Source organism: Budorcas taxicolor, chromosome 2, assembly GCF_023091745.1.
Source record: "Budorcas taxicolor isolate Tak-1 chromosome 2, Takin1.1, whole genome shotgun sequence".
NCBI lineage: Eukaryota > Metazoa > Chordata > Mammalia > Artiodactyla > Bovidae > Budorcas > Budorcas taxicolor.
Window position 1 is genome coordinate 135,726,069 of NC_068911.1, and position 17,792 is coordinate 135,743,860.

At 36.5% G+C, this 17,792-nt stretch overlaps 1 protein-coding gene across 1 annotated transcript in view; it reads left to right on the plus strand.

The window, feature by feature from the left end:
- The window catches only part of CARF (calcium responsive transcription factor), a 38,041-nt gene that overhangs the window by 8,229 nt on the left and 12,020 nt on the right, over positions 1 to 17,792 (plus strand). The window contains exons 6-9 of the mRNA XM_052635760.1: positions 2,684 to 2,873; positions 9,424 to 9,544; positions 15,847 to 15,990; positions 16,594 to 16,827. Coding sequence (XP_052491720.1) covers positions 2,684 to 2,873; positions 9,424 to 9,544; positions 15,847 to 15,990; positions 16,594 to 16,827 — 689 coding nt within the window. The remainder of the gene's footprint in view (positions 1 to 2,683; positions 2,874 to 9,423; positions 9,545 to 15,846; positions 15,991 to 16,593; positions 16,828 to 17,792) is intronic.

Genomic DNA, 17,792 nt, shown 5'->3' on the forward strand with positions numbered 1-17,792 from the left:
TCAATGGTTTCTTCCTAAAGTTACTATTCTTGTTGTTTGATGAAGGGTTTTGTTGTTGTTTTTTTTAAAAACCAGAACGATTTGTCAACCGTGAAATTTATATATTTTTGGCTCTGCTGGGTCTTCATTGATTCTTGTGCAGGTTTTTCTAGTTGCAGCAAGTAGGGGCTCCTCCTCATTGCTGCGTGTGGGCTGCTCGTGGCAGTGGCTTTCCTTGTTGTGGAGCATAGGCTCTAGGCGCACGGGGCTTCAGTAGTTGCGGCTCCTGGGCTCTAGAGCGAGGGCTCAGTAGTTGTGCACAGGCTTAACTGTTCCATGGCATGTGGAGTCTTCTCAGACTAGGAATCGAACCCGTGTCCCCTGCATTGGCAGGCGGATTCTTATCCACTGTGCCACCAAAGAAGTCCTGATGAAACTTTTTAAAATCATTATCATAAACTTTATTAAATGCTGTAGACATTAAAGCATTGGCAATTATGTGGCCAAATTACTTCATTTTATACCATGGTACATTGTGTAGCTTATCTAACATCGTATATCTTGCAAGAAATTAGTTGAAACTGTTTAACAGCCTGAATTAGCTCCAGTGAAGGATTCTTTTTTTTTCTTCAAGCTATATCAATAGTGAAAAACATTTTTGGTTAATGACTGAAGAAGTATTTTATGCATTTTGCTTTAAAATATTGTTTCCTAGTCCTTTTTACTTTTTGAGTTTCTATTAATGATGTTTTTCTTATAGGCATTTTTTAGATTTGACCAAAATTTATTAGTTGGAAAAATTTCAATACTGAATTAAACTTTTATCTCCTGATATGGGTTTGACTATATTGTAGTTCTGAACTTTTCCTTTCACTGACAACATTATATGCTCTATTTTATTTGTAAAAACATGTCATGGCTAGACTTTATGTCCCTGCTTTTATTTGTAGGTGATATTTTGATGAAGAACTATCTAGGCGAGAAGAAAATTCATAAGCACAGGCATTTTCATTATTTTTAAGGGAAATTATAGATAATGTATTGTTTGGCATTAGATTGTCTCTTTTTTATTACGGCTCAGAGTATACCTACAACAGTGTGTTCATACCTTACTTTTGTTAACTTTATTCTTGCCAGGTGAAATATTTAGTCTAATTAGGATCAACAAAATCCCTGTTCCACATTTCTGCTCTTATTCCCTATAAGGGAGAAACGTGAAAGTGAAGTCGCTCAGTCCTGTCTGACTCTTTGCGACCCCATGGACTGTAGCTTGCCAGGCTCCTTCGTCCATGGGATTTTCCAGGCAAGAGTACTGGAATGGGTTGCCATTACATGGAGTCAGTTCTAGATCTAAATGCATTTCAGTTTAAGTGATCACAGTTAAAAAAAAATTCTCTATTGGTATAAAGAAAGAAAGAAAGTGAAATTGCTCAGTCATATCCGACTCTTTGCAGCCCCATGGATTACCAGGTTCCTCTGTCACTGGGATTTTCTAGGCAAGAATACTGGAGTGGGTTGCCTTTCCTTCTCCAGGAGATCTTTGCGACCCAGGGATTGAACCCAGGTCTCCTGCATTGTAGGCAGATGCTTTACCATCTGAGCCACCAGGGAAGTCCAGTTGGTATAGAGAAGTCTATTGGTATAGAGACAGCTTTTTTCTTAGTTGAGAGATAGATACTATCAATTTATTTACATGATAAATTTATACATTGCCTTGTTTCAGGGAGAATTTAAGACAGCTTACAAAAATACTTAAAAATAAATTAGCAAGGTAGAAGTTAAAATGGAAGCTGAAGAATAAAGAAAAACAAGAATGGAATTATGAAGTGAAAGTGAGAATGTTTATCTTAATGAATTACATGTGTGTGTTTACATGCACACACATCTGTAATCTTAAGTATCTGTATTTAAAAAGGGGAAACCTAGTTAGTTACTAAGGTCTGTATGTGTTAGGTAAAAGTAATTATGTTAATTTCCATAAGATAAAACCTAACTATTTTTGATACTAGGCCAGAATTTCTCTCAGAGGAAGATCTTCATTAAAAGAATATTGATATAATAAGCAAATTCTTTGACATCATTTTTTATAAGAGATAGCCATCACAATTTTCATAGGTTTTCAAATAGATTCATTCATCATATCAAAATCTTATTTCAGGAACTTCCCTGATGGTCCAGTGGTTAAGACTCAGTGCTTCCACTGCAGAGAGCATGGGTTGGATTCCTGGTCAGGAAACTAAGATCCTACATGCCTTGCAGCCAGTAAATAAATGAACAAATACATTAAAAAAAAAATCTATTTCAGTAGAAGAAGCCCCACAGGGAACCAGTACTTTGTGGCTAATTTTATGTTGATCTGGTTGGATCCGGGGGTAGAATTTTATTTGGGAGAATGAATATATAATATGTTCTTCAAGCTATCTTCACTAAGTATTAATTCTCTCAAACAAGATTTTAATAAAGATACTTTGGCAGTGAGTTTGGCATTATACTCTAACAAACTACTACAAAATATCTATTTGATGATGATGTTTGCATTCAGCTCAGACCTACTGGTTGTAATAGACACCATTGACCTGAGGGCAGAAATGATGTTCTCTTTTGCAAGATTATGAGTCTTTCATCTTAGGCAACCACCTTATTAAATTTCTTGTACAATGAAGCACATTTGTTGATAATTTTGTTACTGAATTTCTACATGCAGAAAATTGGAGATTCATACCGTGGCTACTGTGTAAGTGAGACTGAATTGGAAAGCGTCCTAACATTTCACAAGCAGCAGACACAGAGTGTTTGGGGGACCCGCCAGTCTCCGAGCCCAGCCAAGCCAGCTACGCGCTTGATGTGGAAATCCCAGTATGTCCCCTATGATGGAATCCCATTTGTCAATGCAGGTACTTTAGTAAAGATTTATTTTTAAAAAGTTCAGCAGCAGCCATGATCCATTGTGAAAATGTGATTTTCCTAAGGTGATACATTTTTATTTTGGTAGATGACAACTGACTGTTAATTGGTGAAAATGTGTATTAAACTGAAAAGAAAACTTACAGTAAATACAACCAATTATTTTATGTTGTAAAATTATATTTTAGTATGTTAGGGTAAATAAATAATACTTTATACTGAAAAATGAGAAGTAAAAAATAACTAAATTCAAGGTAGACCTATTTAATAAAAATTAAACCATAGAGCAGTTTTATTATTTTAAGTATGTGTAGCTATTGTAGTTGGGTGTTTTCCCCCCATCCAATCCAGATATTCTTTCCTTCTGTCTTGATTTGTCTTGTGGGGAAAAAAAATCAGTTTGTTTTGTATAGCTTATAACTCTGGGGATACTGTATAGGATTGGTATACAATTTGGAATTATGATATAGAATTCTGATATTCTGACATCAGGTGTGTTACAGCATTCTCAAACACCGTGCTAGTGCTTACTAAAGCAATAGAGTTTCAAGCAAGTCCCAAAGTGTCATCTTAGGACTAGTCAGACCACAAAGAACCTAAGAATAAGTTGTTCGTTTCCGAACTACGTTGGGTGAGCAATTCTACCAGAAGAGTTGTAGACTCATCCTGGACCTCTGAGGGTAAAGAGAACTCCTTAGAGAAAGATGAGATAAATGTAACCCCTTCTGCACAGGTTTTATTCTGCTGCCTAGTTCTAATCCCTTTTTTTTTGTTTTAATTAATTTATTTTTTAATTGAAGGATAATTGCTTTATAGAATTTTGTTGTACTCTGTGAAACATCAATATGAATCAGCCATAGGTATACATATATTCCCTCCCTCTTGTCTAATCCCTTCTTAACTCTCCTCAGGCAGCTACTCTGTGAATATGGTATGTATTTTTGTACTTCATCATACATGTTTGTATTTATAATATTTTTTATTATTCTAAATATTTTAAAGTATACGTAAGTAATAAAATATAGATATTATTAAGTAAATTTTTCACTTACTCATTTTGAAACTCTCTCCATGATACTTACAGATTCTGGTTAATTCTATTTCATTATTATATAATTTAATATCATATAATATGGACTATTACATAATAATAAACTGTTGCTTAAATTTGGTCTTTTCAGCATGTGACCAAACTGCAGTTATTTTTCTACTAATGATCATTTATGTTGTCTCCAACTTTTCAATATTACAAAGAATTCTGTAGACTAACCTTCAAAATACGTATTTTCTGTTCAGAAGTGTAAGTAGTTTTCTAAAATATTAGTTTGAAACACAGTTTCTGTGGGTCAGAAATCCAAACTAGTTTTTCAGTTTTGTGTGCATTAAAGTAGAATTGCTGGGTTGTGAAGTATTCTCACTTTGTCTTCACAAGATTATCACGAGTTTCTCTCTAAGATGATAGTTCAGGTCCAAATCCCTTCTCTAAATTTTTTTTTCCAGATGTATTTCAGAATTCTAAATTTTTTGGATTATAATATGATAATATTACAGAATGCTCCCAGCAAGTATTCTATAGGCAATATTACTTGCTCAAACCCAGTAAGACTTTATAGTTACAGTAAAAAGAATAAATAAAGACTATAAATAGCCCCATGAAGTTCACACCAGGTTTTACAGCCAAATGTATTCCAAACAATTTTGTTTTCTCTGCTTTTTAAATTTCAAAATCATACATGAGGGATTGACAGCTTGTATTAATTTTTGGTCCTTTCAGCAAGTATGAAAACTTCCCTTTCCCACATTTGTTCTATGATTTAGCATTGTCAGATTTAAAAACATCTTTATATTATGGGAATTTTCATATGGACATCAAAGTAGAGGTGATAATATATGAAAGTTCATAACTCCATGTATCCTTTTCCAGCTTCTACAAGTATCAGCATGTGCTCAGTCTTGTGTCATTTATATCCCTATCTACTTCATTCTCGAAGGTGATTTCACAGGAAACTCCAGATATTATTTTATCTATAATTACTAAGGTATATAATATATACTAAAGTATATGTCTGAAATATAAGAACTCTTTATATATATAAATGTAACAATGGTTCCATTATTGCACTTTAAAAGAATTAATACCAATTTCTATTGTCATCAATTGTCCAATGTTCACGTTTCCATTTAGCTCATAATTTTTTTTTCAGAGGTTTGTTCAAATTCACACGCAGACCAAGTTCACAGATTAAATTTGGTTAAGTTTCTTCTCACCTAAAAATTTCTCTCTTTTCCTCTGGGTAGTTTGTTCTTAGAGTTTGCCGTATTCAAGATTTTGCTGCTTCCGTCTCAGGTGTTTTTTTTAACATGTTCTTTTATCTCCTTTATTTCCTATAAACTGTTAGATAGGAGTTTGATTAAATGAAGATTTAGTCTTCATTAAAGTATTTTGGAAGAATACTTCATAGGTGTGCTGTATACTTGTTATTGCTACCTATACAGCATTTTTAACTTTTAAGACTGATCAGTAGATTCAGTTGTTTTAGAGTATTGTCAGATTTTTATTTTTGTCAATTTGAGGAGTGTGAGAGTATTTTAGTGTTGTTTAATTTGCATTTCCCTGCTTACTAGTGCATTTGAGCATCTTTTTATTTGTTTATTTAATATCCTTTTTTTTCCTTTCTGACTTGCCTGTTCATAGTCTTTGCCCATTTTTCTGTTTGGTAGTTAGTTTTTATTTTTTAAAAATTATTTATGGTTCTTTTATTCTGCATATTAATTCTTTGTTTTATGTATTATAAAATAGTTTCTCAAGCTGATTTTCCTTTACCATTACTTAGAAGAAGTTAGTATCATTTTTATCAACATTTTTATTCATGATTGGTGTGTTTGGCTTTATATTTGCAAGGTTTGCTATACCCTACATAGATTAGGATATTCAGCTTAGCATCTTAAATTGTATAGTTTTCACATCTACTTACTTGTATTATATATTGCAGTGTAACAAATTACCCCAAATGTGGTGGGTGAAAACTACAAATATTTACTGTCTCACAGTTTCTATGGGTCAGAAATGCAGGAGCAGCTTAGCAAGGAGGTTCTGCTGCAAGTTCTCTCACAAGAATGCAATTAGTTGGCTGGAGCACAGTCATCTTAGGGCTTGCCTGGGGGTGGATCTGCTTCCAAGCTGACTCCTGTGGCTGTTGGCAGGCTTCTTTCTTGTTGGGTGGGCCTCCTCACAGAGCTGCCTCACCATAAGACATCTGATTTCACGAGAGAGAACAACTGACCAAGAAAGTATCTTAAGATGGGAGTCATAGTCTTCTTATAACTTAATATCAAAAATAAATCCTGTCACTTTTGACATCTGAGCCACCAGGGAATCTACAAATGGACACACCAGATGGTCAATACCAAAATAAGACTGATTATATTCTTTGCAGCCAAAGATGGAGAACCTCCATACAGTCAGCAAAAACAACACCAGGAGCTGACTGTGGCTCAGGTCATGAACTCCTTATTGCCAAATTCAGACTTAAATTGAAGAAAGTAGGGAAAACCACTAGCCCATTCAGGTATGACCTAAATCAAATCCCTTATGATTATACAGTGGAAGTGATAAAGAGATTCAAGGGTTTAGATCTGATAGACAGAGTCCCTGAAGAACTATGGATGGAGGTTCATGACATTGTACAGGAGGCAGTGATCAAGACCATGCCCAAGAAAAAGAAATGCAAAAAGGCAAAAGGGTTGTCTGACGAGGCCTTACAGATAATGGAGAAAAAAAGAGAAACAAAAAGCAAGGACAAAAGGAAAGATATACCCACTTGAATGCAGAGTTCCAAAGAATAGCAGGGAGAGATAAGAAAGCCTTCCTCACTGATCAATGTAAAGAAATAGAGGAAAACAATAGAATGGGGAAGACTAGAGATCTCTTCAAGAAGATTAGAGATTCAGAGGGAACATTTCATGCAGACATGGGCACAATAAAGGACAGAAATGGTATGGACCTAACAGAATCAGAAGATATTAAGAGGTGGCAAGAATACACAGAAGAACTGTACGAAACAGATCTTTACGACCCAGATAATCACAATGGTGTGATCACCCACCTAGAGCCAGACATCCTGGAATGAGAAGTCTAGTGGACCTTAGAAAGCATCACTACAAACAAAGCTAGTAGAGGTGGTGGAATTTCAGTTGAGCTATTTCAAATCCTAAAAGATGATGCTGTGAAAATGCTGCACTAAACATGCCAGCAAATTTGGGAAACTCAGCAGTGGCTACAGGACTGGAAAAGGTCAGTTTTCATTCCAATCCCAAAGAAAGGCAATGCCAAAGAATACTCAAACTACCGCACAGTTGTACCCATCTCACAGGCGAGCAAAGTAATGCTCAAAATTCTCCAAGCCAGGCTTCAACAGTACATTTACCATGAACTTCCAGATGTTCAAGCTTGATATACAAAAGTCAGAGGAACCAGAGATCAAATTGCCAGCATCCATTGTATTATTGAAAAAGGGAGAGTTCCAGAAAAAATCTACTTCTGCTTTATTGACTATGCCAAAGCCTTTGACTGTGTGGATCACAACAAACTGTGGAAAATTCTTGAAGAGATGGGATACCAGACCACCTGACCTGTCTGCTGAGAAATCTGTAGGCAGGTTAAGAAGCAACAGTTAGAATTGAACATTCAACAACAGACTGGTTCCAAATCGGGAAAGGAGTATGTCGAGGCTGTTATATTTTCACCCTACTTATTAAACTTAAATGCAGAGTACGTAATGAGAAATGTTGGACTGGATGAAGCACAAGCTGGAGTCAAAATTGCTGGGAGAAATATCAATAACCTCAGATATGCAGATGACACCACCCTTATGGCAGAAAGGGAAGAAAAGCTAAAGAGCCTCTTAATGAAAGTGAAAGAGGAGAGTGCAAAGGCTTAAAACTCAATATTCAGAAAACTAAGATCATGGCATCTGGTTCCAGCACTTCATGGCAAATAGATGGGGAAACAGTGGAAACAGTGAGAGACTTTATTTTGAGGGGCTCAAAATTATTGCAGATGGTGACTGCAGCCATGAAATTAGAAGACCCTTGCTCCTTAGAAGAAAAGTTGTGACCAACCTAGATAGCATATTAAAAAGCAGAGACACTACTTTGCCAATAAAGGTCTGTCTAGTCAAAGCTATGATTTTTCCAGTAGTCACATATGGATGTGAGAGTTGGACTATAAAGAAAGCTGAGCGCCAAAGAATTGAGCTTTTGACTGTGGTGTCAGAGAAGACTTGAGAGTCGTTTGGACTGCAAGGAGATCCAACCAGTCCATCCTAAAGGAAGTCAGTCCTGCATATTCATTGGAAGGACTGATGCTGAAGCTGAAACTCCAATACTTTGGCCGCCTGATGCAAAGAACTGACTCATTTGAAAAGACCCTGAGGCTGGGAAAGATTGAAAGTGAGAGGAGAAGCGGATGACAGAGGATGAGATGGTTGGACGGCATCACCAACTCAATGGACATGAGTTTAAGTAAACTCCAGGAGTTGGCGATGAACCGGGAGCCCCGGCATGCTGCAGTCATGGGGTCGCAAAGAGTCAGACATGACTGAGCGACTAAACTGAACTGAACTGTACTGAGCACTGAAGAACTGATGCTTTTGAACTGTGATGTTGGAGAAAACTCTTGAGAGTCCCTTGGAGTGCAAGTAGATAAAACCTGTCCATCCTAAAGGAAATCAGTCCTGAATATTGATTGAAAGGACTGATGCTGAAACTGAAACTCCAATACTTTGGCCACCTGATGCAAAGAACTGTTTCATTGGAAAAGACCCTGATGCTGGGAAAGATTGAAGGCAGGAGGAGAAGGGGATGACGGGATGAGATGGTTGGATGGCATCATCGACTTGATGGACTTGAGTTTGAGTAAGTTCTGGGAGTTGATGAAGGACAGGGAAGCCTGGTGTGCTGCAGTCCATGGGGTCACAAAGAGTTGAGCACGACTGATCGACTGAACTGACTGATGACTCCTGCCATAGTCATTAGAAGTAAGTTAATAAGTCTAGCTCATGCCCAAGGGGATGGAATTACCAAGGATATGAGTACCAGGAGCCAGGATCATTGGGGGCCATCTTAGAGGTTGGTAATCATGTGATTCAAACAGCTCAACTAGAAATAAGGAAATCAATTAAAAAGGAAATAAAAATATAAAAGACTTTCATATTTGTTAACAAATGTAGCATTTGCTAATTTCTACTTATAAGGTAATAAACTTTATTAATAAAATTATGTGTATGTAAATATCAGTTGACATTCAGTAGATGTGGTGTTTGCTGATTTCCTCACATCATTTGATACAATTGGTAAATATTATAATAAACTTTTATATTTATGTGTTTGTATATCTCAGTCAGACTGATATTTTCTTTCCTTAAGATTGTGTAATTGGAAGTATAGATTTTGTCACTGCTACTACTGAGTTGTTTTGAATCTAGCACCCAGTGCAGATGGATACTTGAATTAATATCAATAGTTGGTTTTGGCCCACAGGGAGTAGAGCTGTGGTAATGGAGTGTCAGTATGGGCCAAGGAGAAAAGGTTTCCAGTTAAAAAAAATTGGTGAGCTGGAAAATAGGTCTTGTCAGCTCTACAAAGCCACTTGTCCAGCCCGGTAAGCTTCATTTTCTTTTATTTTTTATTAAGTACTTATGTTTGTATAGTTAATATGCACATGTGCATGTTTTTATTACGTTTAAGCTGCACTGGAAACTATACAGTGAAATCTGTTTCCTCTTACCCTGCATGTCCCACTTGAAGGCAACAACTCTTACAGTTTCTTGAGTAACTTTTCAAAGATATTCTGTATATATGCCTATATATATATATATATATATATATATATGCCTATATATATATATATATATATACCACTTTGCCCTCATAAATGTTGACGATTTCAATAAAGATTACTAATATTTTCTTTCCTTAAATTTGGGTAGTAGCCTACCTTCTTTTCTTCTATGAATTCACATGGATATATTTCCATTCTGAATGCCTAATGTGGTTATTTGCTCAAAACTATTATGTTTCATACTAGTGTGATTGTAGAGACATATACTACTATATACACTTTAAAAAATTGTTATAAATTTAGGTATAATTGATTTATAATGTGTTAGTTTCTGCTGTACAACAAAGTGATTCAATTATACATGTAATTACTCATTTTCATTTTCTTTTCCACAGTAGTTTATCACAGGATATTAATCATAGTTCCCTCACTATATCATAGCACCTTGGTGTTTTACTCTATGGTTTTTTTATTCATTCCCAATATGTCTCAAAGCTGCCTCCATGTCTGTATATAAATGAGCTGATTCCTTCTTTTTATTGATTGATCAATTGATTTTAAAAATTGAAATAGAATTGACATATAACATTATATTAGTTTCATGGTTCCTTTTTAACAGCCATATAATATTCCACTTGTAGATGAATTATCATTTACTTAATTAACCCTCCGCCAATGAACTGTAGGCACTGAGAAGTATTCTTCATTATTATTTATGAAGCTACAGCTAATAACATTGTAGCTATTTCTATATCAATGGAATAAATTCCTTGAAATTAGATTGTTAGGGCAAGTATTGTGTTCTTTTTAAATGTTGGCAATTTTTGGAGAGTTGGAGAGTTGCTTGGTGGTGATTTTACCAGTTATATTCACAGCAGCAATATATAAGACCAACATAGTCAGTTTTAGGTAGAATAGGACTACTGAGTTAGTCATTGCTTTGACTGAGGATGAAAAATGTACACGAATGAAAGATTTTTATAATGTCTTTCAGTAATAATATTCTGTTTCACACATTTATAGTGTTTCAAATCATAAGATAAAATTTAAAAGTAACATGTAAATGTTAAATTTAGTTGAGCTTTGAAATGCTTATTTCAGCAATACATCTCGTATCACAGTCTCAGCGTTCTCAAATAATTTTTAAAGCCAGTTAAGCTTTAATCTGATAATGTTAACTTTAGACAGTGTTAAAACCTGACCGTTAAACATGACCCATTAAACAATTGCTTTGAAGTATAACCAATTTAGAACTTCAGACCGAATTTGGGAGAAAGTCACTATATGTGAAGAAGTTATTTTATTCTCAATCATTCTAAAAGTACTTTTTGATTATCTGCTATGTACCAGAAAGAATGAAGAGACAGAGGCAAAGCAAAAACAACACTGGATGTGGATGTGACTGGTGATGGAAGTAAAGTCTGATGCTGTAAAGAGCAATATTGCATGGGAACCTGGAATGTTAGGTCCATCAGTTCAGTTCAGTCGCTCAGTGGTATCCGATTCTTTGCCATCCCGTGGACTGCAGGACACCAGGCCTTCCTGTCCATCACCAACTCCCGGAGTTTACTCAAACTCATGTCCATTGAGTCAGTGATGACATCCAACCATCTCATCCTCGGTTGTACCCTTCTCCTCCCACTTTCAATCTTTCTCAGCATCAGGGTTTTTCAAATGAGTCAGCTCTTCGCATCAGGTGGCCAAAGTATTGGAGTTTCAGCTTCAGTATCAGTCATTCCAATGAACACGCAGGACTGACTTCCTTTAGGATGAACTGGTTGGATCTCCTTGCTGTCCAGGGGACTCTGAACAGTATTCTCGAATACCACAGTTCAAAAGCATCAATTCTTCAGCACTCAGCTTTCTTTATAGTCCAACTCTCACATTCATATATGACTACTGAAAAAACCATAGCTTTGACTAGATGGACCTTTGTTGGCAAAGTAATGTCTCTGCTTTTTAATATACTGTCTAGGTTGGTCACAACTTTTCTTTCAAGGGACAAACGTCTTTTAATTTCATGGCTGCAGTTACCATCTGCAGTGATTTTGGGGTCCAAAAAAATAAAGTCTCTGACTGTTTCCACTGTTTCCCCATCTATCTGTCATGAAGTACTGGGACCAGATGCCATGATCTTACTTTTCTGAATGTTGAGTTTTAAGCCAACTTTTTCACTCTCCTCTTTCACTTTCATCAAGAGTCTCTTCAATTCTTCTTCGGTTTTTGTCATAATGGTGGTGTTATCTGCATATCTGAGGTTATTGATATTTCTCCTGGGCAGTCTTCATTCCAGGTTGTGCTTTATCCAGTCCAGTGTTTCTCATGATGTACTCTGCATATAAGGTAAATAAGCAGGGTGACAATATACAGCCTTGCCATACTCCTTTTGCGATTTGGAGCCAGTCTGTTGTTCCATGTCCAGTTCTCTGTGTTGCTTCTTGACCTGCATACAGATTTCTCAGGAGGCAGGTCAGGTGGTCTGGTATTCCTATCTCTTCAAGAAGTTTCCACAGTTTGTTGTGATCCACACAATCATAGGCTTTGGCATAGTCAATAAAGCAGAAGTAGATGTTTTTCTGGAATTTTCACTTCTTCAATGATCCAACGGATGTTGACAATTTGATCTCTGGTTCCTCTGTCTTTTCTAAATCCAGCTTAGACATCTGGAAGTTCACTGTTATGTACCGTTGAAGCCTGGGTTGGAGAATTTTGAGCATTACTTTGCTGGCCTGTGATATGGGTATAACTGTGTGGTAGTTTGAGTATTCTTTGGCATTGCCTTTCTTTGGGATTGGAATGAAAACTGACCATGAATTAAGGCAGATTGGAAGTGGTCAGACAGGAGATGGCAAGAGTGAACATCGACACTTTAGAAATCAGTGAACTAAAATGGACTGGAATGGGTGAATTTAACTCAGATGACCAATATATTTACTACGGTGGGCAAGAATCCCTTAGAAGAAATAGAGTAGCCATCATAGTCAGCAAAAGAGTCCAAAATGCAGTTCTTGGATGCAATCTCAATGATCTCTGTTCATTTCCAAGGCAAGCCATTCAATATCACAGTAATCCAAGTTTATGCCCCGACCAATAATGCTACAGAAGCTCAAGTGAATCGTTCTATGAAGACTTACAACACCTTCTAGAACTAACACCCCAAAATAATGTCCTTTTCATTATAGGGGACTGGAATGCAAAAGTAGGAAGTCAAGAAACACCTGGAATAACAGGCAAATTTTACCTTGGAGTACAGAATGAAGCAGGGCAAAGGCTAATAGAGTTCTGCCAAGAGAACGCATTGGTCATAGTCAACACCCTGTTCCAACAACACAAGAGAAGACTCTACACATGATCGTCACCAGATGGTCAACACCAAAATCAGGTTGATTATATTCTTTGCAGCCAAAGATGGAGAAGTTCTATACAGTTAGCAAAAACAAGACTGGGAGCTGACTGTGGATCATTTATTGCCAAATTCAGACTTAAATTGAAGAAAGTAGGAAAAGCACTGGACCATTCAGGTATGACCTAAATCAAATCCCTTATGATTATACAGTGGAAGTGAGAAATAGATTCCAGGGATTAGATCTGACAGACAGAGTTCCTAAAGAACTATGGACAGAGTTTCATGACATTGTACAAGAGGCAGTGATCAAGACCATCCCCAAGAAAAAGAAATGCAAAAAGGTCAAATGGTTGTCTGACGAGGCCTTATAAATTGCTGAGAAAAGAAGAGAAGGGAAAGGCAAAGGAGGAAAGGAGAGATATACCCGTTTGAATGCAGAGTTCCACAGAATAGCAAGGAGAGATAAGAATGTCTTCCTCAGTGATCAATGCAAAGAAATAGAGGAAAACAATAGAATGGGAGAGATTAGACATCTCTTAAAAAAATAATAGAGATACCAAGGGAATTTTTCATGCAAAGACGGGCACAATAAAGGACAGAAACAGTATGGACCTAAGAGAAGCAGAAGATACTAAGAAGAGGTGGCAAGAATACACAGAACAGCTATACAAAAAAGATCTTCACGATGGTGTGATCACCCACCTAGAGCTGGACATCCTGGAATGAGAAGTCAAGTGGGCCTTAGGAAGCATCACTATGAACAAAGCTAGTAGAGGTGATGGAATTTCAGTTAAGCTATTTCAAATCCTAAAAGATGATGCTGTGAAAATGCTGCACTAAACATGCCAGCAAATTTGGAAAACTCACCAGGACTGGAAAAGGTCAGTTTTCATTCCAATCCCAAAGAAAGGCAATGCCAAAGAATACTCAAACTACCGCACAATTGCACCCATCTCAGGCTAGCAAAGTAATGTTCAAAATTCTCCAAGCCAGGCCTCAACAGTACATGAACTGTAAACTTCCAGATGTTCAAGCTGGATTTAGAAAAGGCAGAGGAGCCAGAGATCAAATTGGCAACATCCATTGGATCATAGGAAAAGTGAGAATTCCAGAAAAAGATCTACTTCTGCTTTATTGACTATGCCAAAGCCTTTGACTGTGTGGCTCACAACAAACTGGAAACTTCTTGAAGAGATGGGAATACCAGACCACCTGACCTGCCTCCTGAGAAATCTGTGTGCAGGTCAAGAAGCAACAGAGAGAACTGGACATGGAACAACAGACTCGTTCCCAATCAGGAAAGGAGTACGTCAAGGCTGTATATTGTCACTCTATTTTACTTACATGCAGAGTACTTCATGAGAAATGCCAGGCTGGATGAAGCACAAGCTGGAATCAAGATTGTCGGGAGAAATATCAATAACCTCAGATATGCAGATAACACCACTATTATGGCAGAAAGGGAAGAAGAACTAAAGAGCCTCTTGATGAAAGTGAAAGAAGAGAGTGAAAATGTTGGCTTAAAAGTCAACATTCAGAAAACTAATATCATGGCATCTGGTCCCATCATCAAGGCAAATAGATGAGGAAACAATGAAAACAGTGAGAGACTATTTTTGGGGGGCTCCAAAATCACTGCAGATGGTTACTGCAGCCATGAAATTAAAAGACACTTGCTCCTTGGAAGAAAAGTTAGGACCAACCTAGATAGCATATTAAAAATCAGAGATATTACTTTGCTAACAAAGGTTCATGTAGTCAAAGCTATGGTTTTTCCAGTAGTTATGTATGGTTGTGAGAGTTGGACTATAAAGAAAGCTGAGTGCTGAAGAATTGATGCTTTTGAACTCTGGTGTTGGAGAGGACTTGAGTGTCACTTGGACTCCAAGGGGATCCAACCAATCCATCTTAAAGGAAGTCAGTCCTGCATATTCATTGGAAGGACTGATGCTGAAGCTGAAACTCCAATACTTTGGCCACCTGAAGCAAGGAATTGATTCACTTGAAAAACCCTGATGCTGGGAAAGATTGAAAGTGGGAAGAGAAGGGGACAACAGAGCATGAGATGGTTGGATGGCATCACAGATTCAATGGACATGATTTTGAGTAAACTCCGGGAGCTGGTGATGGACAGGGAGGCCTGGCGTGCTGCAGTCCATGGGGTTGCAAAGAGTCGGACATGACTGAACTGAACTGAACTGACTGTGTGCCCAGCAACAACATTGTGTATCATGAGAAGGAGGGAGTTGGAACATTGAGATGATACCCTTCACATGAAAAGCAATATAATATTTGAAGAAGTTAAAAGATGGATAAGTAAACTGGAATCATATAGAATGCTCTGAATGCTGCTAAATGATTTTTACTTGATTAAGGAGCAAATAGATTTCAACAGTGGTATAAATGTGAAGAATTATTATGGCATTGATGTATCAAGTGGATGTAAAAATTCATATAATGGCAGCTAGAAGCCCCAGAAGGAGGGCATTACAGTAATCCAGGCATGAGCAGGAGAATGGAGAAGAGACAGATCCAGGAAAAAAAGTTAGTTGCATAGTATTTAGACATTTTTACTAAAGTAATGACTACTGTTAATTTGCTAAAGTATTATATACTGAGAATATGGCATATCTTTCACATAATGATCTGAACGCTTTCTAGATAATCAAATTTTCTCTAAACTTTAGTAATGCTTAAGTTAAACTTCTGTTTGACAAGTTAGATAATCTTGAGATTATAATTTAATGGAGCAAATTCTTCTTTTTCTTATGAAAAGGATTTACATTAAAAAAGTACAGAAATTTCCTGACTATAGAGTTCCTACAGACCCCAAAATTGACAGGAAGATAATCCGAATGGAGCAGGAGAAAGCCTTTAACTTGCTAAAAAAGAACTTGGTAGATGCTGGTGGTGTTCTTAGGTATGACGTTTACATTGTTCTTGTATTTACAAGTTACTTTGCTTCTTTTACAAGAATTCTGTCTATAAGAGAAATTATATTATGTTTTCCAATTATTCCATTAAGAAATGGTTTCTATAAGGTAGATGTTTTATTAGTAGTTTCCTAGGTATTAAACTAATTTGCCATATATAAGCCATTGAGTTTATCAACCATATGTGGATAATTTTGACCAAAGAATTCTGTATACCATGTGGAAGTTTTTTCCCAACATGATAAATTCATATTTGGAAACACGTTTTATTATATATTTAGTACTTTCCTACAACCTAATTTGCTATAGCCCACCAGGCTTCTCTGTCCATGGCATTTCCCTGGCAATAATAGTGGAGTGGGTTGCCATTTCCTTGTCTAGTGGCTCTTCTTGACCCAGGGATCAAACCTACATCTCCTGCATTGGCAGGCAGATTCTTTACCACTGAAGTACTTGGGAAGCACTTAATATGATATTATTATATATGTATATAATTTTCCAAAAAATTATTCCTTCTGATGAGTATTAACATAAATATATGATTCTTGCCTTTTTCTAGTAATATGATTTTAAATATTTTCTCTCATTAGGTGGTATGTACAGTTACCTACGCAGCAAGCTCATCAGTATCATGAATTAGAGACTCCCTGCCTCCCTTTATCGTCTTCCTCCTTTCCCATATCTTCTCTTGAAGAAGAGGAAGCTGCAATTAGAGATGAGAACTGTACATTGCCCTCACGTCTACATCCTCAAGTAGCACATAAAATTCAAGAATTAGTATCACAGGGAATAGAACAAGTGTATGCAGTTAGAAAACAGCTAAGGTACAGTAGAAACAAATTGTCCTTTTATGTTTTTCACTTTTGTTTGTTGGTTTAAATAATACACTTAACATTGTAGACATATTCCAGGATATATGCTGTCAGAATATATAGGGAATATAGTTTATTAATTTATTAAAATAATATTATTTATGAATTGATCACTTTTAGCAGGTGCTTTGCAAGCCATGAGTAATGATTTGAATTACTCATTTTAGATATTCCATGTTCAGATTTGGGAAATTAGACTATTTTTAAATGATATATATATTGAATTATATACTAAATACCTTTATAGAAAGAAAATTTTTAGAAAAGATTTTAAAACATTGGCCAAGATATTTGTTTTAACCCATTTGAAATGTGCAGTTAAATTTTATTGAAACAAAAGAATATGAGCAGTTTTTTGTCTAATGAAATTTTATGTGTAGTACTCTGTGTGTGCATGCTAAGTCACTTCAGTTGTGTTCGACTCTTTGTGACCCTGTGGACTGCAGCCTGCCAGGGTCCTCTGTCCATGGCATTCTCCAGGCAAGAATACTGGAGTGGGTTGCCATGCACTCCTCCAGGGGATCTTCCCCACACAGGGATCAAACCCATGTCTCCTGTGACTCCTGGATTGCAGGTGGATTCTTTACTGCTTAGCCACTGGGGAAGCCCCATGTAGTACTCTGGTCTAATTTTATTGGTACTCAGGATATAATAATAATTATTATTATAAATATGAGGCATTTACTATGTGTGTGCCAAATAGTATGCTAAGTACTTTATAGGCACAATCTCACTTATTCCTATGACTTTATAAATTTAGTGTATTTATCCTCATTCTTCAGATCTGGAAATGGAGACTTGGGATGGTTAAAGAGATATAGCTAGAAGTAAAGTCTAGGTGTACAACCTTGCTCTTCATCATGATTTCTGTTTCTTAACTGACTTTATTCCTGCTGGTAATTGTATAGTTGGATCTC